The sequence below is a fragment of the Oncorhynchus mykiss genome, chromosome 13 (genome assembly GCF_057628025.1).
Source record: "Oncorhynchus mykiss isolate SJ-2025 chromosome 13, ASM5762802v1, whole genome shotgun sequence".
NCBI classification, from domain to species: domain Eukaryota; kingdom Metazoa; phylum Chordata; class Actinopteri; order Salmoniformes; family Salmonidae; genus Oncorhynchus; species Oncorhynchus mykiss.
The window spans coordinates 70452878-70479883 of NC_143034.1; the positions used below are offsets into that span (position 1 = coordinate 70452878).

The 27006-nt window shown below is 41.9% G+C and overlaps 2 protein-coding genes across 4 annotated transcripts; one reads left to right on the plus strand and one right to left on the minus strand.

Annotated features, from left to right (window-relative positions):
* The first annotated feature begins 7329 nt into the window (after positions 1 to 7329).
* LOC110487073 (metalloproteinase inhibitor 2) lies at positions 7330 to 10775 on the plus strand. Of its 3 annotated transcripts, XM_090197383.1 has the most exons (6): positions 7401 to 7659; positions 8846 to 8916; positions 9697 to 9790; positions 9986 to 10003; positions 10134 to 10258; positions 10403 to 10775. In XM_090197383.1, exons 1-6 carry the CDS (start codon positions 7530 to 7532, stop codon positions 10559 to 10561), a joined length of 597 nt encoding a protein of 198 aa, XP_090053509.1. In that variant the 5' UTR covers positions 7401 to 7529; the 3' UTR covers positions 10562 to 10775. The 3 variants fall into 3 exon arrangements, with proteins under 3 accessions (XP_090053510.1, XP_021414671.2, XP_090053509.1); XM_021558996.3 differs by lacking the exon at positions 9986 to 10003 and having other exon boundaries at positions 7351 to 7659; XM_090197384.1 differs by lacking the exons at positions 9986 to 10003; positions 10134 to 10258 and having other exon boundaries at positions 7330 to 7659.
* A 4025-nt stretch (positions 10776 to 14800) lies between these two features.
* LOC110487074 (metalloproteinase inhibitor 2) lies at positions 14801 to 19517 on the minus strand. The gene is made up of 5 exons (XM_021558998.3): positions 18950 to 19517; positions 17706 to 17776; positions 17007 to 17109; positions 15226 to 15347; positions 14801 to 15070 (listed from the first exon to the last, which is right to left on the minus strand). The coding sequence occupies exons 1-5, from the start codon at positions 19074 to 19076 to the stop codon at positions 14942 to 14944; spliced, it is 552 nt and encodes a 183-aa protein (XP_021414673.3). The 5' UTR covers positions 19077 to 19517; the 3' UTR covers positions 14801 to 14941.
* Between the last annotated feature and the right edge of the window lie 7489 nt (positions 19518 to 27006).

Consider the following 27006-nt stretch of genomic DNA (forward strand, 5'->3'; position numbering starts at 1 on the left):
AGTGCATTCGGAAAGTATTCAGACCCCTTGACTTTTTCCACATTTTGTTACGGTACAGCCTAAAATGGATTAAATTAACAAAAATCCTCATCTACACACAATACCCCATAATGACAAAGAAAAAACATTTTTGTTGCATATTTATGCACATTTATAAAAAATAAAAAACAGAAATACCTTATTTACATAAGTATTCAGACCCTTTGCTATAAGACTTTGAGCTCAGGTGCATCCTGTTTCCATTGATCATCCCTGAGATATTTCTAGAACTTGATTGTAGTCCACCTGAGGTATATTAAATTGATTGGACATAATTTAGAAAGGCACACACCTGTCTATATAAGGCCCCACAGTTCCCACAAGGTCTGACAGTGCATGTCATAAACCAAGCAATGAGGTCAAAGGAATTGGCCGTAGAACTCCGAGACAGGATTGTGTCGAGGCACAGATCTGGGGAAGGGTACCAAAACATGTCTGCATCATTGAAGTGTCCCAAGAACACAGTGGCCTCCATCCTTCTTGAATAGAAGAAGTTTGCAACCATCAAGACTATTCCTAGAGCTGGCCACCTGGCCAAACTGAGCAATCGGGGGAGGAGGGCCTTGGTCAGGGAGGTGATCAAGAACCGGATGGTCACTGTGGCAGAGCTCCAGAGTTCCTCTAGATGGGAGAACCTTCCAGAAAGACAACCATCTCTGCAGCATTCCACCAATCAGGCCTTTATGGTAGAGTGGCTACTCCTGTCACGGCCGTCGTCGGAATGAGATCAAAGTGCAGCGAGGTGAGCGTACATATTCCTTTTAGTTATAGAAATGTAGCCAACAAAACAAGGAAACGACCGTGAAGCTTAACTTCGGCTATAATGCCTCTAACAAAGTCAACTACCCACAAATACAACAGGGAAAAAAGGCTGCCTAAGTATGATTCCCAATCAGAGACAACGATAGACAGCTGTTCCTGATGGAGAACCATACCCGGCCAAAACACAGAAGCACAAAAACCTAGAAAATAGAACATAGAATGCCCACCCAAATCACACCCTGACCAAACCAAAATAGAGACATAAAAAGCTCTCTAAGGTCAGGGCGTGACAACTCCTCCGGAAAAGGCACATGATAGCCTGCTTGGAGTTTGCCAAAAGGCACCAAAAGACTGTAAAACCATGAGAAATAATATTCTCTGGTCTGATGAAACCAAGATTGAAACCTTTGACCTGAATGCCAATTGTCACATCTAGAGGAAACCTGGCACCATCCCTACGGTAAAGCATGGTGGTGGCAGCATCATGTTGTGGTGAGGTTTTTCACCAGGAAGGGACTGGGAAACTAGTCAGGATCGAGGGAAAGATGAACAGAGCAAAGTACAGAGAGATGCTTGATGAAAACCTGCTCCAGAACACTCAGGACCTCAGACTGGGACGAAGGTTCACCTTCCAACAAGACAATGACGCTAAGCACACAGCCAAGACAACACAGAATGTCCTTTAGTGGCCCAGCCAGAGCCCAGACTTGAACCCGATTGGACATCTCTAGAGGGACCTGAAAAAATCTGTGCAGCAACGCTCCCCACCCCCGTGACAGAGTTTGAGAGGATCTGCAGAGAAGAATGGAAGAAACTCCCCAAATACCAGTGTGCCAAGCTTGTAATGTCATACCCAAAAAGACTTGAGGCTGTAATTGCTGCCAAAGGTGCTTCAACAAAGTACTGAGTAAAGGGTCTGAATACTTGTGTAAATGTGATATTTCTGTTTTACATTTTTTATAAATGAGCTAACATTTCTAAAAACCTGTTTTTGCTTTCACATTATGGGGTATTGTGTGTAGATGGATTAAAAACATGTTTTTAATAACCTAACAAAAAGTGGATAAAGTCCAGGGTTCTGAATACTTTCGGAAGGCACTATAGACCTACATGATACAACCATGCATAAAGCAAGATCAGCCCTGTTAGTTCTATTGGTTCAGAAAGCATGGTTTATTGAGTCATTATTAGTTTTACACTTAAGACCCCCTGCTGTTGTGCTGTAGAATTTGTCTCTTGCATAATAAATTCTATACATTAGTTTTTACTGGGTTACGCGGACATTTCAGTTAACTGTAATTTTGTTAGTTAAGCTCCAACTTTCCATCCATCTTGTACCAACATCCGTTCTTTTTAAGTCGTGGTTACAATATTTGTTTCTAAGATATTGTCAGTTGGATATGCTCTCTGTAACGTTTTGTGTATCTTCCCTATCACATGAAACTGACAAGACTTTATACACACACTTTAGACACACTGAACTGACACTCACACAAAACCCACACACATTCACATGCACTACATACGCACACACACACACACACACACACACATTTGCTGCTCCTACTCCGTTCTTAATTTTACTCGTATTATTATTATCTGTCCTGATGCCTAGTCACTTTACCCTGCCTTTATGTACATATCTACCTCAAATACCCTATTATTATCTATCCTGATGCCTAGTCACATTACCCTGCCTTTATGTACATATCTACCTCAAATACCTTATTATTATCTATCCTGATGCCTAGTCACATTACCCTGCCTTTATGTACATATCTACCTCAAATACCTTATTATTATCTATCCTGATGCCTAGTCACATTACCCTGTCTTCATGTATGTACATAAATACCTTGTACCTCTGCACATTGATCTGGTACCTGTACCCCTGTATATAGCTCCACATTGATCTGGTAGTAGTACCCCTGTATATAGCTCCACATTGATCTGGTACTAGTACCCCTGTATATAGCTCCACATTGATCTGGTAGTAGTACCCCTGTATATAGCTCCACATTGATCTGGTACTAGTACCCCTGTATATAGCTCCACATTGATCTGGTAGTAGTACCCCTGTATATAGCTCCACATTGATCTGGTAGTAGTACCCCTGTATATAGCTCCACATTGATCTGGTAGTAGTACCCCTGTATATAGCTCCACATTGATCTGGTAATAGTACCCCTGTATATAGCTCCACATTGATCTGGTAGTAGTACCCCTGTATATAGCTCCACATTGATCTGGTAGTAGTACCCCTGTATATAGCTCCACATTGATCTGGTAGTAGTACCCCTGTATATAGCTCCACATTGATCTGGTAGTAGTACCCCTGTATATAGCTCCACATTGATCTGGTAGTAGTACCCCTGTATATAGCTCCATTCTTGTATATTTTATTCCTTTTGTGTTACTATTTTAATCATATTTTTTTCACTCTGCATTGTTGGGAAAGGGTCGTGAGCAAGTAATTCATGGTAAAGTCAACACCCGTTGTCACGACTTCTGCCCGAAGTCGGTCCCTCTCCTTGTTCGGGCGGCGTTCGGCGGTCGACGTCACCGGCTTTCTAGCCATCGCTGATCCACTTTTCATTTTCCATTTGTTTTGTCTTTGTTTTCTACACACCTGGTTTCTATTCCCCAGTTGCATGTTCATTATTTAACCCTCTGTTTCCCCCATGATTGTGTGCGTGTTTTATATAAGGTTCAAGTCGTTACGTGTTGGCTGGTATTGTTTGCCGGGTTCGTTATTACGCCTGTTATTTACGAGTGACCGGTTATTTCACACACCTTTAGCATTTGTTTTAAACTGGTTAGTTCGTGGAATAAATTACCTTGTACACTCATCTCTGCTCTCCTGTGCCTGATTCCATGCACCAGTTACCCACAGCCTGACACCCGTTGTATTCAGAGCATGTGACTGTCACGACTCCCACCAAAGGTGGCTTCCCTGCCTGTTCGGGCGGTGCTCGGCGGTCATCGTCGCCGGTCTACTAGCCGCCACAGATTCCTTTTTCCTTTTCTGTTCGTTTGGTCTTATTAGTTGCACCTGTTCCTTATTGTGTTTCTTGATTTTTTTTTCTATTTAAGCCTGTTAGGTCTGCCTAGGTTTGTGCGGGATTGTTATTCTGTTAGTTTGTGGATGTTTGATTGTATTTTATTTTTCCGGACATTTTGGGTCCTGTGTATGGGCCAGTCAGTTGATGCGCCTTGTGTTTTTGGCGTGACCGTTTTTTTCCGGTAATAAAATATACATTTATTCGAACCCTCTGCTCTCTGCGCCTGACTCCAAACCCAAAACTTAAAGGACTCTGACAGAGACGAATAACATTTGATTTGATTTTAAATTAATAGGTGTTTCACTCTTGCAAAAGTATTTAGTATTTTTAGTACTTAGCAGCTCCTCTTACTAGGTTCCAAACAGGAATAAAACATTCACATCACAACAAAACAACAGCATACATCATAAATAAAACAATGACATCACAACAAAACAACCTACATCATAAATAAAACAATTACATCACAGCAAAACAACAGCCTACATCATAAATAAAACAATATATCATACAAGACATTATTGCATCATTACTCTAATATTACACATTTACAATATAAAATGTACAATACTACATTACTACAATTTACAATGTGTGCGTGTGTGTCCTAACAGTCCGGGTTGTGCCGTGAGGTGTTGTTTTATCTGCTTTTTAATCTGATTTTACTGCTCGCTTGAGTTACTTGATGTGAAATAGAGTTCCATGTAGCCATGGCTCTATGTAGTACTGTGCATTTCCCATAGTCTGTTCTAGCTTTGTGGACTGTGAAGAGACCTCTGGTGGCATGTTTTGTGGGGTATGCATGGATGTCTGAGCTGTGTGCTAGTAATTTAAACAGACAGCTCGGTATATTTAACACGTCAATACCTCTCACAAACACAAGCAGTGATGAAGTCAATCTCTCCTCCACTTTAGCCAGTGGAGATTGACATGCATATTATTCATGCTACCTCTCCATGTAGTTTTAAGGGCCAGCTGTGTTGCTCTGTTCCGGGCCAGTTGTAAGTTGCCAATGTCCCTCTTTGTGGCACTTGACCATATGACTGGGCAGTAGTCCAGGGGTGACAAAACTAGGGCCTTTAGGACTTGTTTTATTGATAGTGATGTCAAGAAAGCAGAGCAGCGCTTTATTACAGACAGACCTCTGGTGTATAACAGTTGTATAACACAGTCTAGCCTATGTCATCACTATATCACTTGATTTGATATATTTTGGATTAAAGAAGGCTCTTCAGTAAGGCCATTCCACTATCAATGTTTGTCTATGGAGATTGCATGGCGGTGTGCTCGATTTTATACACCTGTTCAGCCACACTCTATTTCAGTGTGGCTGAAATAGCCCAATCCACAAATTTGAAGGGGTGTCCATATACTTTGTATATATAGTGTAGTTGTACCAGTGACTTTAAGGGTTACCCCATTGCCTGGGTCAAGTGAGGCTCTAAAGTTGCCGCAGGTGATTGTAGAAAAAAACAGTGAGGAATTCCAGCAGGCGTAGCCGTAACCTGATCTTTCTGGTTCATCCCTATTGTTTAAGTGAATGGCGGACAATTTATGGCATTTATGGAAGGTGGGCAAGTGTAGCCTGCTCTGTGGTTGTCCCAATTAGCAGGGACATTTTAAAACTGAAAACAACCAAACTGATAAAAATTCAAGTAGGGCTGCAAAATAAGTCTATTTTTTTTACCTGCTACACTGGAGGCATAACTTTTGGTCAGTGCGAGCAGAGCTTGAGCAACTTTACCCTATTGCTCTGACTGGCCGAGATACTATTATAGTGGTAACTCACCTAGCCACACTAGCTTCGCCCTGATGTTGGTGCTAACAAGCTAGCAAGCATGCTATGTTGTATTACACATCAACAGCCATTGTCAACCATTCAAATCAAATCCAATTTTATTGGTCACATACACATGGTTAGCAGATGTTATTATTGCGAGTGTAGTGAAATGTTTGTGCTTCTAGTTCCGACAGTGCAGTAATATCTAACAAGTAATCTAACAATTCCACAACAACTACCTAATACACACAAATCTAAGTAAAGGAATGGAAAAATAATATATACATATAAATATATGGATGAGCAATGACCGAGCGGAATTGGCAAGAAGCAATAGATGGTATAAAATACAGTATATACATTTGGGATGAGTAATGCAAGATATGTAAACATTATTAAAGTGGCATTATTAAAGTGACTAGTAATCGATTTATTAAAGTGGCCAATGATTTCAAGTCTGTATGTAGGCAGCAGCCTCTTTGTGTTAGTGACGGCTGTTTAACAGTCTGATGGCCTTGAGAGAGAAGATATTACCCACCAGTCCACGCCCACTTCTCTTCTCACTGTTTTCCTTCCATTGAAAATGAATAGGAAGCTGTTGTTTCACCTCGGGATGCTGTGTCCAGTGTATACGCCCTGTCAGACATGAGCTGCATGTTCAAATGTTCATGAGAGTACAAGCCTCTCATGGAGGATAATCTCACACTGTAACAGTTAGGCCTACATGTCCAAAATAGCAGGCCATTAAAACACATGTTCCTGCTTCCTCCCTATTGTTTAACTAAGAGACTGACAAGTTGTGGCATTTCTTTGTGTTAACAACTGTCTTCTCAATTTCGGGTAAGTGAAAGTTTGGGGGAAAAATAGGACACAAATTACATATTTTTTTCAACCCCCAATGTGCACTACTTCCATAGAGTGATCCATATACTGTTCACCTGTAATTACCAGTTACAGGTGCATTAACAGTCTAGCCTATGCCATCACTAGGTCAGATCGCAGGTCAGATCGCTAACGTTGAGGTGTAGGCTGCTACAACATTGTTACCACCACTTTGTTTCCCCTGGCCAGATGGAACAGGGCGTATAGAGGCCTACAGTTGATCAGACTGATACTGCAGGTCAGATCACTAACGTTGAGGTGTAGGCTGCTACAACATTGTTACCACCACTTTGTTTCCCCTGGCCAGATGGAACAGGGCGTATAGAGGCCTACAGTTGATCAGACTGATACAGCAGGTCAGATCACTAACGTTGAGGTGTAGGCTGCTACAACATTGCTGTAAAGAGTTTGTGTCTGTGTCTGATGGGAGTAAGTTATTTTCCTGTCCCATGCCTGACCTATACGACCTGTGATTTGGTGGTGTGGCATTTTTTTTCTCCCGATGGTACCCAGATGAAAATCCGGAACCTAGTTGTAGCAGATATTTAAGGGTTACCCCATTGCCTGGGTCAAGTGAACTGACCAGTTGGGCAAGTTGAGCCTGCTTTAAACTTGCCCCAGGTGATAAAAATAAATAAATGAAAACAACAAAGCTATAAGGAATTCCAGTAGGTGTAGCTTAAAATGTATATTTCTGGTTCATCCCCATTGTTTAAGTGAAATGCAGACAATTTATGCCATTTATGTCAGCAAATTGAGCCTGCTCTGTGGTTGTCCAATAAACAGGTGATTGTGGTTAAGGATGAATAGAGTGATCAGCCTACCACTGGCTTGGTTCTAACTGCGGGGAGGAGCTCACAGCCTGCAATAAAAGCCGGCTGATTCCATGTAGTATGTAGAAGGTTTTTGCGCAGTAATAACCTGAGCTGTCGTAGGGAGGGGTAAACGGTAGCAATATTGTTTGTCTTCTATAGAGTGGACAGTAAATGAATTAGTTTCTAAAAATGACTTGGTCCGTAAGTAGTTGTTTCATTACTCTGGTCGTTCTGTTCCTCTGGCGGGTCGATGACATCACAGAAGCTTGCACTTGCATGAGTGTACATCCTCAACGGGCTTTTTGCAATGCAGATGTCGGTAAGGCAATTTAGAAATTTCTGACGTCTGTAGTTTCTCTTCACGTGTTGGTAGGCTGCCTACTATACCGTGTCAATGCGCATCATGCAACAATGTTATGCATTTTCTTTCGCAATTATTTTCAGGACATGATCATTAGGCCTGTATTTACATCTTCTCGCAAGTATTTACATTAAGTCGGTAACAATATGGGCTACACCTGGGTGTATTCATTACGGAAACGTTTGCCACTTAAGAACCAAGTGAAACGGTGAGGGACCTACCTGAATTTTTACCACACTCTTGTTTGCGTTTTCTGTCTGGTGTAAAACGGTTCTGTTGCAAAACGTTTTGTAACAGAATCTGCTTGACGATTACACCCGCGGGGATGACACTACTCTGATCCGTGAGGACTGGAGTTTCCCATCCTTACTCTAGGCCTAAAGATGACTGACTTGTTATTAAACGAAATGTTCAACATGACATTATCGAACGCCTCACATACTTGACATTTTAGAGAATTCATCAGAATAATTTGACCTACATGGCAAATGGGTCTGCTCTACATTTCTAAACTATTATGTCACTTCTGTAAACTACTCACTAATTCAGATTTTGCCGCTGTTTATCTCGCAGGTTGTTAATTCTATAAATTAGATGTAATTTCTATTATTTTGACATGTGCTGATAGTTGTGTTACCAACAATGTAACAACTACGTGAGTATAGGCACCTCGTATAAAATAAGTTAGTCACTGTAAAACATCAATAAGGCATTGTGAAGTGTATTGGCACCTTTCGTTCTACTTCAACCACTGATGCAGTATGGTAAGACAGGATGGTTGTGGGTGTTAGACAGCACTACATCATGAGCAGCTACTTGACCTTTTAGAGAAATGTACCTTGACTCAATTACTGTTTGTTAGTAAAGAGGTGTGATGACATGCAACACGCTTCCCTGAGGATAGTTCCTGTTGAGTTTATTGAAAAGTGAAGACTATTTGTGGTATATTCTCTAAAATGATTGAGTGATGACTTTGCTGTTGAGGGAGCAAGCTCTGTTGATAGAGCATGGTGCTAAAGCCTGACATCTTGGGTCTGTAATAGATTCTATGTTCTCTCAGATCACTTAACACCCTGAAACTGATGTCTGACTTGTACCAGAAATTGATTATTTCAGTAGTTAAACCATGTCTCTTATTTTGTAGTGATCAGGGCAAAGGTGGTTGGCGTGAAAGCTGTGTCTGGTAACACCAAGTATGACGTCAAACAGATCGAGGTATGATTAGCCTTTTTATCAAGTGGTTGTTCATTCCTGCACTGACACATTGAAGCCCCCTGAACCCCAGTCTGACAGCTGGTCCCAATTTGGACCCAACCCTTAAATTATTGAAGATCTGGATAGGTATAAGCAGTGTAATTGTTGAGCTTCCACCATTAATAAAAAGGGGTTATTTATAGAAATGAGTCATGCCTTTAGCACTGAGCAAGAGGCATGTTTCAGTCAACCCTCCTACCAGTCCTAGACAATGGTGACATCATCTATATGAATTCAGATGCCACTTCATTAAAGCAGTTTATCATAGTGCACTGCTCTTTATTATGGGCGACAGGTCTAGTACTCAACGCTACATTCTCAACTAGGAAGTTAGTCCTGTTTGATGTCACGTAGGTTGACGCATTGCAATATTTTAATTTATTAATCCCTTTACGAAACCTCACTAAAAGCATTACTAACCTTTAGACGTGAGTTACCACACCTGGGATAAGGGATGAATAACTTTGGAAATTTCCTTCGGTCTTTACTCCGTTAGGTAAATATATTTTTTTTGTGCCTTGTTGTGAAACTGTCTGCTGCATCTAGGGCAATTCAAAGTGTTGAGGACCTTATTACTGAATGTTTGTTTATGACTGCTTCTGTTCTGCTTGTATTTTAATGTGTGATTCAGGGCTCCTCTGTAAAGGAGACCGGTGAGGTTAAGCTGTCCCTACATGCCATATAGAACAAACTGTATATGTAGATGTTTGACGGATCCTTTCTCTCCTTGTGGTGGGCTAGATGTTCAAAGGTCCTAACCAGGATATCCACGTCATCTCCACTGGCGGCCCGTGTCGCGCGTTTCTGGAAATCAACAAGGAGTATCTCTTCACAGGTGCGGTCCTCACTAGGTTACCTAAGGTCCATTAGCAGCACTGGTTAGAAATGCTTACAGCCTCATGACCTACTGTTGACTTCATCTTGTATAAGAAAACAAATGTTTTAGAAATGACGTTCTCTACACTTAGAAATAACTAATGCATTATTTATGAATAGCTCCGGGCTGCATCGGTACTTTTTCCCGTTTCAGGTTGCAGTTTTCCCCCAGGTACAGATCTAGGCTCATCTCCTACAATACCAACCATATGTGGAAAGAAACTAATCCAAGTACAGTGTTGAAGGCCAGCTTTACCCTACACCACATTTTCCCTACAGCATATTGTCTCCTTTGTCTGCAGGCAGGCTGAATACTGATGGAACAGTGCATGTAATAATGTGTGACTTCATTCAGTCCTGGGGGGCTTTGAGTGACACACAAATGAGGAGCTTGACTCTGCGCTACCGAAGCGGCTGTGATTGCACGGTGTGTTAATATTACTATATGTTGTATATTTACACAGCAGACTTTCTTCGCACTCTGGTCACCATTGGAAAATGCAAGAGCTACACTATTTGGGTAATGATCAGTCGGTGATCTTGGTCTTTCTCTCCCTACTCCGATCCACAGATCATCCGCTGCACTTCCCTTCCCTGTCCGATCAGCACGGCGGATGAGTGCCTGTGGATGGACATTGGCCAAAGCAGACCCTGGGACAATAACATTGCCTGTATCAAGGGGGGTGATGGATCCTGTGCCTGGTACAAGGGGATGGCACCGCCCAAGTAGTTTCTGGATATTGATGACCCCTAAACTTTACAGGCCATCTACTCACAGAAAAAAAGCTACAAACTCAAATATTGAAGTAGTTTCTAACAATTACAAGACCTACATTAACTTGTCAAGTTGTTGTCAGAGGACAGGTTGCAGGAAATGGTCAATGTGAAAGAGGGCAACCATCTTGTGAAAATATCACTTGTACAATAAAAATGAACTTCAAATATAGCGCTTCAAGTACTAATTTCTTGTGTCCTTAATTTGCTTGTTTAACTAGAACTGAATGCATTATTGAACATGGTCCTGAAATAGTTTGTCTAAACCAGGGCTTCAGCTTTGTAATGTCATTGACCAAATTAAACAACTCATTGTTTCTTCCTTGCTTTATAAGATTGTATTCAGTTGGATGAACATTCAGCTGTTTACAAGTGCTAGTCAGCACTAGCAAGAACAGAAATTTCCGACTTAACTGGTAGTACAGTGCATTCGGAAAAGTATTCCGACCCCCTTCTGTCACATGTCAAGTTACAGCCTTATTCTAGAATGGATTAAATACGTTTTTCTTCAGTCTACACCCATAATGGCAAAGGTTAAGATTTTATTAACCAATGTAATTGTATTCAGACCTTCTGCTATGAGGATCAAAATTGAGCTTGGGTGCATCCTGTCTTGGATCATTTTACAACTTCATTGGATTCCACATCTGGTAAATTGATTAGGAAAGGCACACCTAACATCCCACAGTTGACGGCACAAAAACAAGACATGAGGTTGGAATTGTCCGAGCTCAAAGGATTTAGGCACAGCTGTGGGGAAGGTTACCAAAAAATGTCTGCAGGCTCAATGGTCCCCAAGAACACAACCTCCCTCACTGGAAGTCTGGAACCACCAAGATTCTTCAGAGCTGGCCGTCTTGCCAAACTGGACAATTGGGGGAGAAGGGCCTTGCTCAGGGAGGTGACCAAGACCTCGGTCACTGACAGAGCTCCTCTGTGGAGAAGGACAATCTCTGCAGCACTCCAATTAGACAATGGGAGTGGCCAGACAGAATCCACGCAGATTATAGCCCACTGGAAGTTTACCTAAAGGCACCTGAAACCAATATTTACTTTTTGCCCTAAATGCCAAGTGTCACATCTGGAGGAATTCTGGCACCATACGTACAGTGTAGCATGCTGTGGGAATGGGAGACTAGTCGGAATCTAGCGAAAGATCAACTGAGCAAAGTACAGAAAGATCCTTAATGAAAACCTGCTCAGGACCTCAGACTTGGGCGAAGGTTCACCTTCCAACAGGACAACGACCCTAAGCATACAGCCAAGACAACGCAGGACTTCGGGACAAGTCTCAATGTCCTTGAGTGGCCCAGCCAGAGCCTGGACTTGAACCCGATCTAACATCTCTGGAGAAACCTGATAATAGCTATGCAGCGACACTCCCCCTCCAACCTGACAAGAGCTTGAAAGGATCTGCAGATTGAGGAAGGAGTAAGAGTAAGGCTGTAATGTAACAAAATGTAGAAAAAGTCGTAAAACTTCCCGAATGCAGTGTACATGTGCCGTGTTCAACCAGTTCAACCAGTCAAGTCAGAAGTTTCCTAATTCCGACTAGCACGTGAACGCGGCACTAGACAGTACTCTGATCTTGTATATATTATTTAGGGTTAGGAAACTGTCAGCCGGAATAAATAGTGTTGAGGTCCTTTACACACAAAATACTGGAAGATGACGTGTACAATAGGTAAATGAGAATAAGGGAATTGTAAATATAAATGACAAATGTTTAAAATCTATTTTGCCTTATGATTGCTCGAGACCAATTTGAAACCAGTAATAAGGCAGCAAACCGAAGCACATCACCTTCTCCAAAGTGAAGTTTATGAAATGTTGGCCTTTTAAAACCGCTACGGGATCATTGTCCCTCCCGCGGAACGTTTGAGCTAACGTAGGCTAATGTGATTAGCATGAGGTTATAAGTAACGAACATTTCCCAGGACATAGACATATCTGATATTGGCAGAAAGCTTAAAATTATTGTTAATCTAATTGCACTGTCCAATTTACAGTAGCTATTACAGCAAAATAATACCATGGTATTGTTTGAAGAGAGTAAACAGTTTTGTACTTGAAAAGTTAAACCAATTAGGTACATTTGAGCAGTCTTGATATACATTTTATATCATAAATGCAATGGTTCATTGGATCAGTCTAAAACTTTGCACATACACTGCTGCCATCTAGTGGCCAAAATCTAAACTGCACATGGGCTGGAATAATACTTTATGGCCTCTCTCTTGCATTTCAAATATATATATATATATATATATATATATATATATATATATATATTTTTTTTTTGTACATACTTTTTGTATTATCTTTTACCAGATCTAATGTAGGAGAATATAACATGCATTTCACATTTCAAAAACGTGTGTTTCCTTTCAAATGGTATCAAGAATATGCATTTGCTTGCTTCAGGTACTGAGCTTCAGGCAGTTAGATTTGGGTATGTCATTTTAGGCGAAAATTGAATAAAAAGGGGCAGATCCTTAGAGGTTTTAACAAATTAGATGGAGACCGAAGCTATAGGCTTCTGTAGCCATGTGCAAATGACAGTATAAATCGGCAAACATACTTGCGGAACCCATGCATGCGTTTATGGTTTTGCGCATGCTTCAAGTGACAAATCTGAAAGCACTCCCCACGCTTTGAAAAGTTGAAGTAATTATACCTGTACTCAAATCTCTGCCCAACATGTAATTCAATGAAGTTCATAGTCTGCTTTCTAGACAACGTTCATCCAGGACGGAGCGGTCAAGCACGACTCCAAATCAATCAAATTAGCTGACTACACGACAGAGGCAGGCCTGATTACAGTGACGAGGCAGCCTACAATGCAAGCATGGGGCGATGGCGCTGAAGGCAGCGGGGCCACGGGTAGCCTAGTGCAGTGTTTTCCAACTCTGGGTAGCCTAGTGCAGTGTTTTCCAACTCTGGATAGCCTAGTGCAGTGTTTTCCAACTCTGGTTCGAGTACCCCAAACAGTACACATTTGTATTTTAATCCTGGACAAGCAACCCTGATTCAATATGTCAACCTGTCATCAAGCCCTCAATGAGCTGATTGTCCAGGGATACATCTAGAATGTGTACTGTTGGGGGTCCTCCAGGACCAAGAACACTGGCCTAGTGGTTAGTGTGGCCAGTAACCCAAAGGTCACTGGTTGGAATAACTGAGCAGTCTGTGTGCCCTTGCACATGACACTTACCTCCAATTTGCTCCAGGGACAAACATTAATTTAACTGACCTTCTAAAAACACATTTCACTGCACCCATCTGGTGAAAATTAAACATGTGTGGGGAAAAGCTGAACTTTGTTACAATCAGGAGAAAACAAATTGCCCACCACTCTGGGACGTGACACCTGTGACCAATCAGATTCACGGAAATCAAAGGTCGGGCATAGTCTATAGAAAGCTATTATTTTAACAGAAAATAACCCATTCCAGATAGCCAAGCAAACTCTTTACAGAAATATAACAGCCTCGAATGGGGGTTTATAACCTACAGCTGCATATGCCAACACAGCATACCTTGCAATACCATCTTATCAAAAAAAGCTGGCCAAAATGTATACAATGTTCTCTGCAATTACATGCAAGTTTGTCTTCTAAACCAGGTTAGTTCAAATGTCAGCAGATGCCCAATACCATGGTGGGTACACGTCTGGGTGGTTTCATACCTAGTTATTAACTTTACCATTCTTATGAAAATCAATGTCTGATTTGTTCTACATCGACCAATTACTGCTCTTCTTTAGAAGGCTTTCAAAATGCTCCCTGGTCTGATGGTCTGCGAAATGACAGAAATAAACTATTCATCCCACTAGAGAATATTACAGAACAAGTCAGTTGTTTAATGGTCAACATCATTACATAGATAAAGCCCTGGTTTAGACCCAAACTACTAAAGGGCCACAATCAGTAGACAAATGTAGAATGTTCCAGATAGAAACACCATTAGAGCCTACATGATTACTTTCATGTCAGAGAAGACAATTTGTTCTTTATGTATAGAACATATCTGAACATTCTACATGACGCCCTGCTTGATGCTTCAGGAATACTGTTCCATTTTCAAATAACCATATCGGACAACACTGATCACAATTTGGGGTTGATAACAGCTTTGGTTCCAGTTAAATTTAACATCAATTTAAAAAATGAATGGCAGAAGACATTAACACTGCATTTGATTTGTTTATTTTACAAGAAGTGACCAGCAAGACATGTTGGTTAATTTAAAACTACACATTGGCAGCTTTGTCATCTGGAGTCACTAAGCGGATGGCCTGTAGAGTATAGCCTGTAGAGTCCCCAATATCTAGGAACTACTTCCAAGCACAAGAACCATTACTCTTGATACAGGCAAGGTTTTGGCTATTGTTTGTCCCCCAGTCCATCCACAGGCATGCATCTGTGGTGCTGATCGGACAGGGGAGCGAAGTGCAGTGGATGATCTGTGGAGCAGAGAGAGATCAAGATCACTGATTATTATACCAATACTCTAGCTCATGTGTTTCGCCAATGTGACCAGAGTAATATACTCCCTTTTAGAAAATGTGCTGTGTAAATATTGGTGTACAGTAATATGACTAATTCCCATCACACACACCTTGCAATCACAGCCGCTTTGGTAGCGGTGAGTCAAGCTGTTCTTTTGTGCAGCACTCAAGTCCTCCCAGGGCGGATTATAGCCACACAGTGTTAGAGACATCCTTCCAGTCTCCAGCTTGCCTACAGACAGAGGAGATAGTGAGTCAATGTACCATGGGGAAAGTGCCCCACGTTTTCATAACTGACCTTAAATACCTACAGTCAGTAAGCTGTTATTGTCTTAACGACCGTTCCACAGGTGCATGTTCATTAATTGTTTATGGTTCATTGAACAAGCATGAGAAACAGTGTTTAAACCCTTTACAAAGAAGATCTGACGTTATTTGGATTTTTACTAATCATCTTTGAAAGACAAGGTCCTGAAAAAGGGACGTCTCTTTTTTTGCTGAGTTTAGTGTTGGTCCCATGTTTCAACGGCCGAAATAAGAGACTGCAGAAATTTCACAAGAAAGCTAATTTCTCTCAAGTTGTGCACAGATTTGTTTACATCCATGTTAGTGAGCATTTCCCCTTTCCCAAGATAATCCATCCACTTCACAGGCGTGGCATATCAAGAAGCTGATTAAACAGAATCATTACACATGTGCACCTTGTGCTGGGGACAATAAAAAAACACTAAAATGTGCAGTTGTCACAGTGCCATAGATGGCTCAAGTTGCGGGAGCATGCTTGGCTGCATGCTGACTGCAGTGAAGTCCAGAGCTGTTGCCAGATAATTTAATGTTAATTTCTCTACCATAAGCCACCTCTGTTTTAGAGAATTTGCCCTTCATTCGCCACTATCACCTCATGTTGCAGCATTATAATGCATGGCCCCATGTCGCAACGATCTCCCCATAATTCCTGGAAGCTGATAATTTCCAACTTCTATGGCCTGCATAGTCACACGTCACCCATTGAGCATATTTTGAATGCACTGGTTCGAAGTGTTCCAGCCAATATCCAGCAACGTCGAGCTGAACATGCCACAAGCAACAGCCTAAATTACACGTAGGTGATGTGTTGAGCTGCATGAGGCAAATGTTGGTCACACCAGATACTGGTGATCCATTACCTTTTTTTTAATGTACCGTATCTACGAACAACAGTTTCAAATCTGTATTCCCAGTCATGTGAAATCCATAGATTAGGGCCTAATAAACATATTTAAATTTACTGATTTCCTTATATGAATTGTAACAAGGTTACATTTTTAGAAGCTGTGGCATTGATATTTATGTTCAGTAGATTAATGAAAAGCTAAGAATCATGAACATGTAACATGTTATTCTATATGATGTGCACAAGGTAAGAGACATTAGAAGGTAAGGGGTTCTTCTAAAGAGAAGATAAACATTTATGAGCGCTGTAAGTAGTTGCAAGTAGCCTAGTGGTTAAAGTGTTGGACTACTAACTGAAAGGTTGCAAGATCGAATCCCCGAGCTGACAAGGTAAAAATCTGTCGTTCTTCCCTTGAAGGGGCCATCATTAAAAATAAGAATGTGTTCTTAACTGACTTGCTTAGTTAAAGGAAGTTCATTAAAAGTAATATCAAGCTTTGGCAGACCTCATGTTAACATTTGTCAATGAAACTCATTAATGCCAAAGTCCACATCAAATTGATTTGTGGTTTACTTGTAGCCCTGGTTGTCCTGAAAATAAAAGTGCTAAAACACTTGAGGTGAAATCTAAGGGCTGGACATGCAGATAAATGGAAAGCTGATTTGTGCTGGAGTCTGAGGACTGATAGGGTTAACCAGTGTTAGCAACAGAACGTGGGTAACGTAGTGAGAACCTCACCTGTGAAGAGATACTCCTTGTTGAGGTCCAGAGTCACACCACATGCAGCTGGGGATGGTGCAGTGAAGATGGCGTGGATAACCTGGTCTGGGCATTTAAACATCTAGCCAATCACAAGGAGAACAGAGGATCTGTCAAACATCCACATATATCATTTGGAACCTCACCGACTACAGCTCTCAGGCACTGTCAGTCTTCACCCTTTGATATTCACAGATCTGTAAGGTGCAAGCGATCATTTATTCCAGTTACCACACCCAGCCTCAAGGACAGCTAGCTCATGACTAAAGGTTAGTAATGATGTAAGGCACAGTGGGAGTTTAAGTTAAATGGCTTTATAAATTCAAATATAGAAATGCAGCAACCAGTGACATCAGAGGGCCAACTAACTATCTGTTAGAGATTGTAGTGATAGATTTAATGAAGTGTCAGCTGAGTTCATATAGAGGATGTCACCATAGACTTGGACCAACAGGAACGTCAACACTTTAGGGAGAGGCTTTTTATAGAAGTATACTAATTTCATATGGTGGAAGTTCCACAACGACACTGCTTATACCTATCCAGATCTGTAGACATTGAAGGGCTGGAGCCAAGGGGAAGAGAGAGAACTGGGCCCAGCTGTTAGACTGGGGTTCAGGGGGCTTCAATGTGTCAGTGCAGGAAGGAACAACTACTTAATAGAAAGGCTGATCATACCTTGATCTGTTGGATGTCATACTTGATGGCGTTAGACACCGCTTTCTTTCCAACCACCTTCGCCCTGATCACTAGAAGAGGGAGACATGGTTTATCTAACGTTATTGAAATCTATTCTGGTACACTGGTCAGTCACACTGATGGTGTAAGGGTGCTATGGAGCAGAGAGAACAGTGTAGAACGCTTTACAGACCCAATAGTCGGTTCAGAATGTTTGTGCATAAGTTAAGACTGGGTGTAACATTTTGGCTAGGTTAACGTCAAAACAGATGACTGAGTCCATTTCCCTCCTGGTCCTACATTCCTAGTTCTGGTCTTCTGCTTTTAATTTGACACACCCAGTTTAAGTATGCCCTCTGTAGATAATTGGTTCAGGTAGGAAGATGCTGTACAGTAGCTGCTGCTATAAGACTAGTCCATAGAACAGAACCTCAAGTCATTGGCACATGGACTCAAGTGTCGAAAGCATTCCATAGTGATGCTGGCCCATGTTGACTCCAATGCTTCCCACAATTGTGTCAAGTCGGCTGAATGTCCTTTGGGTGGTGGACCATTCTTGATACACACAGGAAGCTGATCAGTGTGAAAAACCCAGCAGCGTTGTAGTTCTTCACACAAACAGGTGCGCCTGGCATATACTACCATTGCCCCATTTAACAGCGCTTCAATCTTTGTTCTTACCCAGTTACCCACAAGCCATGTCTCAATTGTCTCTAGGCTTAAACAGCCTTATTTAACCTGTCTCCTTAATCTACACTGATTGAAGGGGATTTGACAAGTGACATCAATAAGGGATCATAGTTTACAACTGGCCAGTCCATGTCATGGAAAGAGCAGATGTGTTTACAAAACATTAAGGACATCAAATTATGTGTAGTGACACTTAGTTCCTAAAGCAACGCAGGGCTCTCAACCCTGTTCCTGGAGAGCTGCAGTCCTGTAGGTTTTTGCGCCATCCCTAATCTAGCGCACCTGATTCTAATAATTGGCTGGTTGATAAACTGACTCAGGTTCACTACAAATAGGTTTGGATTTAACATTTACAGGAGCATAGCTCTCCAGGAACAAGGTTGATAGCCCATCTTAACCTATTTTATATATAATTGTGTGAAGATGTAAATAGGCTTAATGATCATGTCCTAATTATTTCTACTACGACCAGACAATACATCAAATGTTTGCATGCTGCGTATTAATAGCTCTCAACGTGTGAAGGCTGAAAAGTAAAGTCAAAATTGCCTTACCGATTTCTGCATCGCAAAAAGCCTTTTGGGGATGCGGAGGGGAGCATTTGCACGCATCTGCGATGTCTTCGACCCGCCACAGGAACAGCACGAACAGAGTAATGAAACTGCTTACATACCGCGTCATTTGGAAACTAATTACTGTTAACCAAATATCACAAAAGGAGCCGAGTAAAGGTGAGGCGTAAATTACAAAAGAACGTATTTCCCTTCGAGACTGTTCCCAGACCGACGGATAACTCTTAGAAGTATTTTCCCCTCAACGTAATCATCCGCTATTTATTGCAGGCTGTGAGCTCCTCCTCCAGCCAGAACCCAGCCGGTGGTAGGCTGAGCATTCTATTAATCCAGAACCGTAACCATTCAATTAAAAAGAATCCTCTGACTAATGGCTCAACCACAGGCTCAACATGCCCAGTTGCCATAAATTGACGATGAAACTGAAAGATCCGTTTTGGGGGGGCATTCTACACTGTTCTCTCTTTGTACATCTCAGTGCTAGAGGTGTCACTACAGACCCTGGTTCGATTCCAGGCTGTATCACAATCTGGCCGTGATTGGGAGTCTCATAGGGTGGCACACAATTGGACTGGGGTTTGGACGGGGAATGCCGTCATTGTAAATAATAATTTGTTCTCAACTGATTTGTCTAGTTAAATAGAGGTTCAATATAAAAATAGGCTAAGCCTACTGGAATTCTTTAAAGTTTTGTTGTTTTCAGTAAAAAAAAAAAAAAAAACACCTGGGGAAATTTTAGAGCAGGCTCAACTTGCCCAACTGCTCAGTTCACTTGCCCCTGTCATCCCATATATGAGATGAAAATGGCAGCCGGTTTTGGCGGACAGCCATTATAAACTTGAGCACCACAAGAAGCAAGAAGATAACACATTCCCTACAGATAATTGGGCTACTTTTCCACATCTGTTGTTGTTTGAGTGGGGGAATTGCATTAAATGAGTCGATGTGTTATGAAAGATGTGACATTAAGGATTATAATAAATTCCACTTTGATGTCATACAAGCTAACCACACACATTTCTGTGTTTGAAAACTCATGTTAATGATCTCTATTTTTTATCCTCAGTTACAAGGATGACATACGTTATAGTCTGGGTTGTCTTGAACAGAATGAGCCTATCTGCATCATATTGTGAAGAAAAATTGCCGCGGAACATACATTTGAATGACATCATTCTATGCGCACCAAAATTAGAATCTGTTTGAAGTGCCGTTCGAAAGCCTCCCAGCAAGCACATTTGGTTCCTTGGAAGTTGTGGGAATGCAGGTTTTTGTTTTCCCATTGGTTCTGGGAACAAAGCCCTCAGTTTCCTAACTGGTAAAACGTATTGTTTTTTAAACATTCTGAGAACTGAAGTGTGAACTTCACCTGTTCTGGGAACGTTTATTTTTAGGTTGTACAGAGGTTCTGAAAATGTTTTACTATGGTTCCCTGAAAGTTTTCCTGGGTAGTTTTATTAATGTTCTATTATTTGAAGATAATTCAAAAACATTCTGAGAACATGTTTCACATAAGACTTTTAATAATACTGCTAGCTTAGTTTGGGTTGACTGTTTCCAACTCTAAGCACAGACAGGACACATGGAAATTCATTTGCTTTGAGGGCACCTATTGGGCACCTATTGGTAGATGGGAGAAAAAGCAGACATTGAATATCCCTTTGAGCATGGTGAAGTTATTAAATATACATTGGGTGGTGTATCAATACACCCATCACTACAAAGTTACAGGCGTCCTTCCTAATTCAGAGGGGAAGAAAACCGCTCAGGGATTTCACCATGAGGCCAGTGGGGACATTTAAACAGTAACAAAGTTTAATGGCTGTGATAGGAGAAAACTGAAGATGGATCAACAACATTGTAGTTACTCCACAATACTACCCTAATTGACAGAGTGAAAAGAAGGAAGTCTGTACAGAATACAAATATTCCAAAACATGCATCCCGTTTGTAATAAGGGACTAAAATAATACTGCTAAAAATGTGGCAAAGCAATTCACTTTTTGTTCTGAATACAACGTGTTATGTTTGGGGCAAATCCAATACAACACATTACTGAGTACCACTCCACAAAATTTCAAGCATAGTGGTGACTGCATCATGTTATGGGTATGCTTGTCATCATTAAGGACTGAGGAGTTTTCGGGATAAAAAATAAACCACATTTTAAAAATCCTAAAAATAAACCTGGTCCAGTCCGCTTTCCACCAGACACTGGGAGATGAATTCACCTTTCAGGAGGACAGTAGCCTAAAACACAAGGCCAGATATACCCTGGAGTTTCTTACCAAGAAGTCGGTGCATGTTCCTGATTGGCTGAGTTACAGCTTTGACTTAAATCTGCTAGAAAGTCTGCTAGAAAACTTGAAAATGGTCTAGCAATGATCAACAACAAATTTGACACAGCTTGAATAATTTTGAAAAGAATAATAGGTCAATTATGTACAATCCAGGTGTGGAAATCTCTTAAAGACTTAACGAAAGATACCCACAGCTTTAATCGTGGCCAAAGTTGCTTCTACAAAGTATTGACTCAGGGGTGTGAAAACGTATGTAAATTAGATATTTCTGTACTTAATTTTCAAAAAATTTGCAATGATTTAAAAAACATATTTTCACTATGGGGTAGTCTGTGTAGATGGGTGAAGAAAAAACATAAATGTAATCAATTTGGAATTTAAACTGTAACACAACAAAATGTGGAATAAGTCAAGTGGTATGAATACACAGGGATGGAATTGAAGGATTTTGGACACAGGCCATTTCTATCCCTGGGCCTACATGATGCAACACTGCATAAAACAAGCTCTGTCCTGTTAGTTGTATTGTCTATTCACAGTTGTCTCTGTGTCTGTGTAAGGGAAACTCCCCTGTTATTCCAGTTTTAAAATATAATTCATATGAGAAAAGTTGCTTCAGCATGACAGGGTTTTCATTCTCCCTAAAGGGCCAGGAGTTTTTCCAGGAGTTTAAATCTGTGTGACCTGATTAGAAAAGGCCACCATAGCCCATATAAAACTATTCTGCTACTGATTCATCACTATGTCATACCCTACACACAGAGATTGACTTTAAGGTCTGAAAGGCACTTTCCCATCAGCCAAATCAGCAGTATTTTATGGTTGCTGAAGATTATGGTCATTTACCCGATAGTTGTTTACACGCAGAAATGCCAGAACTTGTCACTTCACTTACATGTACAGATTACCTCAACTAGCCTGTACCCCTGCACACTGACTCGGTACCGGTGCCCCCTGTATATAACCTCCACACTGACTCGGTACCAGTGCCCCCTGTATATAACCTCCACACTGACTCGGTACCGGTGCCCCCTGTATATAACCTCCACACTGACTCGGTACCGGTGCCCCCTGTATATAGCCTCCACACTGACTCGGTACCAGTGCCCCCTGTATATAACCTCCACACTGACTCGGTACCGGTGCCCCCTGTATATAACCTCCACACTGACTCGGTACCGGTACCCCCTGTATATAACCTCCACACTGACTCGGTACCGGTGCCCCCTGTATATAACCTCCACACTGACTCGGTACCGGTGCCCCCTGTATATAACCTCCACACTGACTCGGTACCGGTGCCCCCTGTATATAACCTCCACACTGACTCGGTACCGGTGCCCCCTGTATATAACCTCCACACTGACTCGGTACCGGTGCCCCCTGTATATAACCTCCACACTGACTCGGTACCGGTGCCCCCTGTATATAACCTCCACACTGACTCGGTACCGGTGCCCCCTGTATATAACCTCCACACTGACTCGGTACCGGTGCCCCCTGTATATAACCTCCACACTGACTCGGTACCGGTGCCCCCTGTATATAACCTCCACACTGACTCGGTACCGGTGCCCCCTGTATATAACCTCCACACTGACTCGGTACCGGTGCCCCCTGTATATAACCTCCACACTGACTCGGTACCGGTGCCCCCTGTATATAACCTCCACACTGACTCGGTACCGGTGCCCCCTGTATATAACCTCCACACTGACTCGGTACCAGTGCCCCTGTATATAACCTCCACACTGACTCGGTACCGGTGCCCCCTGTATATAACCTCCACACTGACTCGGTACCAGTGCCCCCTGTATATAACCTCCACACTGACTCGGTACCAGTGCCCCTGTATATAGCCTCCACACTGACTCGGTACCAGTGCCCCTGTATATAGCCTCCACACTGACTCGGTACCAGTGCCCCTGTATATAACCTCCACACTGACTCGGTACCAGTGCCCCCTGTATATATCCTCCACACTGACTCGGTACCAGTGCCCCTGTATATAGCCTCCACACTGACTCGGTACCAGTGCCCCTGTATATAGCCTCCACACTGACTCGGTACCAGTGCCCCTGTATATAGCCTCCACACTGACTCGGTACCAGTGCCCCTGTATATAACCTCCACACTGACTCGGTACCAGTGCCCCCTGTATATATCCTCCACACTGACTCGGTACCAGTGCCCCCTGTATATATCCTCCACACTGACTCGGTACCAGTGCCCCTGTATATAGCCTCCACACTGACTCGGTACCAGTGCCCCTGTATATAACCTCCACACTGACTCGGTACCAGTGCCCCCTGTATATATCCTCCACACTGACTTGGTACCGGTGCCCCCTGTATATAACCTCCACACTGACTCGGTACCAGTGCCCCTGTATATAGCCTCGTTATTGTTTTTCTTATTTGCGTTACTTTTTATTATTACTTTTTATTTTAGCCTACTTTATAAATATTTTCTTTTTTTTAAACTGTACTGTTGGTTAATGGCTTGTAAGTCAGCATTTCACGGTAAAGTCTACACTTGTTGTATTCGGCACATGTGGCAAATAAAGTTTGATTTGATTTGATTTTGTCGGTCTCTTAATTAAACAACAGGGAGGAAGCAGAGAATCTGTTTTTCTGGCCTGCTACATCGGACACATAATCCAAACTTTTGCAGAGCGTGATTTCAAGATTTCAACGTGCAGCTCACGTCTGACAGGGCGTATACACTAGAGACTGTATCACATGGTGAAACAACAGCTTCCCATTCATTTTCAATGAAAGTAAAGCAGTGCAAAATGGACTTGCCAGGGACCACTGGGAGATGCAGCATGGGAGAGGGAGCTGAACAGGGCGGGACTAAAGTTGGGCAAAGCTGATCATCAAGCAAATATTTGGTGATATTGCTTGCGAGTAAACAATCGAACCTCACCAGAGCTTCCAACCCCTACTTGATTGGTTGACAATGGCTGTTGATACGTAGCACTACTTAGCATCCTTGTTAGCACCCACATGAGGGCGAAGCTAGCATGGCTAGGTGAGTTACCGCTATATAGTGTATCTCAGCTGGAGTAACAGGATAAAGTGGCTCGCACTCTGCTCGCCCTGACTAAAAGTTACACATATTTTGTGAAGCTCCTACTGGAATTATTTACAGTTTGGTTGTATTTAGTTAAAAAAAATCCTCTGCCTAATGGGACAACCACAAAGCAGGCTCAACTTGCCTGGCTACCATAAAATGTCATAAACTGTCCGTCTTTCACTTAAACAATGGGGATGAACTAGAAATGTCAGTTTTAGGCTACGCCTACTCAAATTCCTTACAGTGTTGTTGCATTCAGTAAAAAAAAAACTCTGGGGTAACTTTACAGCAGAAGAAAAAAAATGTCCCCACCACTCAGGGACCTGTGGTGCCACCTCTTTGACCAATCAGATTCACGGAAATCACAGGTCACATGGGTCGGGTGTGGCACACATTTTTTAGTAGTCTACACCTTAAGTGTAAGAGTCGAGGACCGCACCCCACGGAAATCTAATTGGCATAATACACAAATCTCTATCAAAATCTGTCTGTTCAAGCTAGAGATATCAGTTTATTTGCATGGCGTGGTGGAAATTCAACACCAGGGACACCTGATGTCAATATGAAATGAATCACTCTTTATTATGATGTCTGGAGAGGTTCACAAACTCAGTCCAAGCTTGATGAAAACTCTGCCAAGGGTGTTCCCTTTCAGTCCTAATATAATGTTACACAAACAAGTCATACAAGAACAATTTACATTATTTATTATTAACAGTGGTTCCTGCATGTGACTGAGTGACAACTCACAAGGCTTCTTCTCTCAAAGCTGAGACCTTGAAACTGAGATACTGCTTTTTTTTATTCCCAGAGCAATGTTCTGGGAATACTGCTAATTGATCTGAGGAGGAGGTCACAGTCAACTGCACAAACCAGGATAGAGTGAGAGGAGATGCTGTGTACAATTCAAGGCTATCTCTGCAGACAATAAAATGTTCCCTCACACTCACGATTGTAACATTTTAAGGTAATCATTAAATTATGGCTTAAACTGTCAAATTAGGTTCTATCAAAATACTTATATTAAAGTAAGCTAAATCAACACATAAAACCAGATAGTTTATCCTTTCAAACCCTTAATTCTAGTAAGTCAATCAGTTACACACATGCTTATATTTCAGAAGAACAGAATAGCATACTGAGTTGTCCTTATGTCAGGCCCTGATCTGGCTATGCCATATGGCTGTGGGTGTAACAGTACTCATCTTGCGTTGTGTACAATCAGTCATCGACACGGAACTCCAACATGTAGCACCAGTCATGTAGCTTTATTCTGATAAGAATGACACAAAATTGCACGTCATGCAATGCACGTCTCACCATCCAACTCTGCACTCACGCACGCTGGTTTGGTGCTTGTTCACTGGGACGATTCTAACTGGAACATCCCCCCTCGTAAGCAAGCTACGCAAACCAGCCAATAAGATGCCATGTTGAGTAGGTGAAGGCAAAACAAACTCAAACCAAAAACCCATTGGCTTAACAATAAAGTGGCAAGTGGAATCACCAATATAACCCTGTTACACTCCCCCCTACTGAATTCCACTTGCCAAGAAAAATAACAAAATACAAAACGGCACTGTGCAAACATACCAGATACAGAGACACTCAAAATATGTACAGAATAATCCAGAGAAGAAGAAACAAAAAAAAAAATATATATATACTACCTAATAGAGAGAACTAAAAGGTAAAGCTGTGTATATCAAGGATGCAGACCCTGCTTTAATTCAGTCACTAAATATTCCAGTCATTAGACTATTCTCCTTGAGAATTAGAGTGAAAAGCGGTTGATCAAACCCCTTAGCCCTCATAGGTAAACATGCCTGTCACATGTTAAGTACACTCGGTGACTTTAAAACATCCAAGTAATAAAATAAACCACCATAAGAGACTTTATCATATCCGTCACATTACCATCCTGCAACCTCTAATCATGTTCACAATGATGTAAAAGCAAAACAAATAAAAGATGTCAATACCATTGACCCTCTATTCACATATTTAACCTTCAAGAGCTAACTTTCTGCTGATTCATAATCTCAATCAGTCTTGACACTGGTTTAACTAGCCTTCCTGCCCTTGACCTAATATGACCCCAACTACCTTCAACTGTATAAGGGGTAACAGTGTTGTGTACTGTTGCAATAGTGTGTCCGTCAACACAATCAGTACGTAACTGATCAGGTAAGGAATGGTCCGCGTTTGGTAGGTCAGTACAGATATCGTAAGCAGACTGGTCAATTAGCTCACTCACTACACTGTTACAGTCTCGGTCAGATTCTTGAAGACTCTCTGATCGAGGCAGACCTTCCAGCTGCAGTATATCATCCACGGAATCCAAAGGTGGAATATCCTGAGCATCGCACATCACCCTCCAAGCTTGTGTCACCTGTTCCTTCAGAAGACAACTCTGACACCCACACTCTGGTTCTGTACTCAGCACCATCATCCACTGCAGTGTCCATGGCAGCTGAGACCACAAGGCTGTCATTCATGTCCTCAGACTCTGTTAATCCAGACATGTCTGTTCCCTCCTCAACAGCAGCATGGGGAAGAGGAAGAAAGTTGACTGGCATTATTAGGTTGCGATGTACCGTCTTCTCCCGTCCAGTGGAGCTGTTCTGAATCTTAAAAGTGTGACTGTCAGCATTCAATCCA

Excerpts from the sequence above, each read along its gene's own strand:
- LOC110487073 (XM_090197383.1), top strand. The coding sequence starts at position 7,530 with ATGACTTGGTCCGTAAGTAGTTGTTTCATTACTCTGGTCGTTCTGTTC. Across the intron at positions 8,917-9,696 it reads ATGACGTCAAACAGATCGAG|ATGTTCAAAGGTCCTAACCA; the intron begins GTATGATTAGCC and ends GTGGTGGGCTAG. Across the intron at positions 10,259-10,402 it reads GAAGCGGCTGTGATTGCACG|ATCATCCGCTGCACTTCCCT; the intron begins GTGTGTTAATAT and ends TCCGATCCACAG.
- LOC110487074 (XM_021558998.3), bottom strand. The coding sequence starts at position 19,076 with ATGACGCGGTATGTAAGCAGTTTCATTACTCTGTTCGTGCTGTTCCTG. Across the intron at positions 15,348-17,006 it reads CAAGGAGTATCTCTTCACAG|GCAAGCTGGAGACTGGAAGG; the intron begins GTGAGGTTCTCA and ends CTCTGTCTGTAG. Across the intron at positions 15,071-15,225 it reads AAAGCGGCTGTGATTGCAAG|ATCATCCACTGCACTTCGCT; the intron begins GTGTGTGTGATG and ends TCTGCTCCACAG.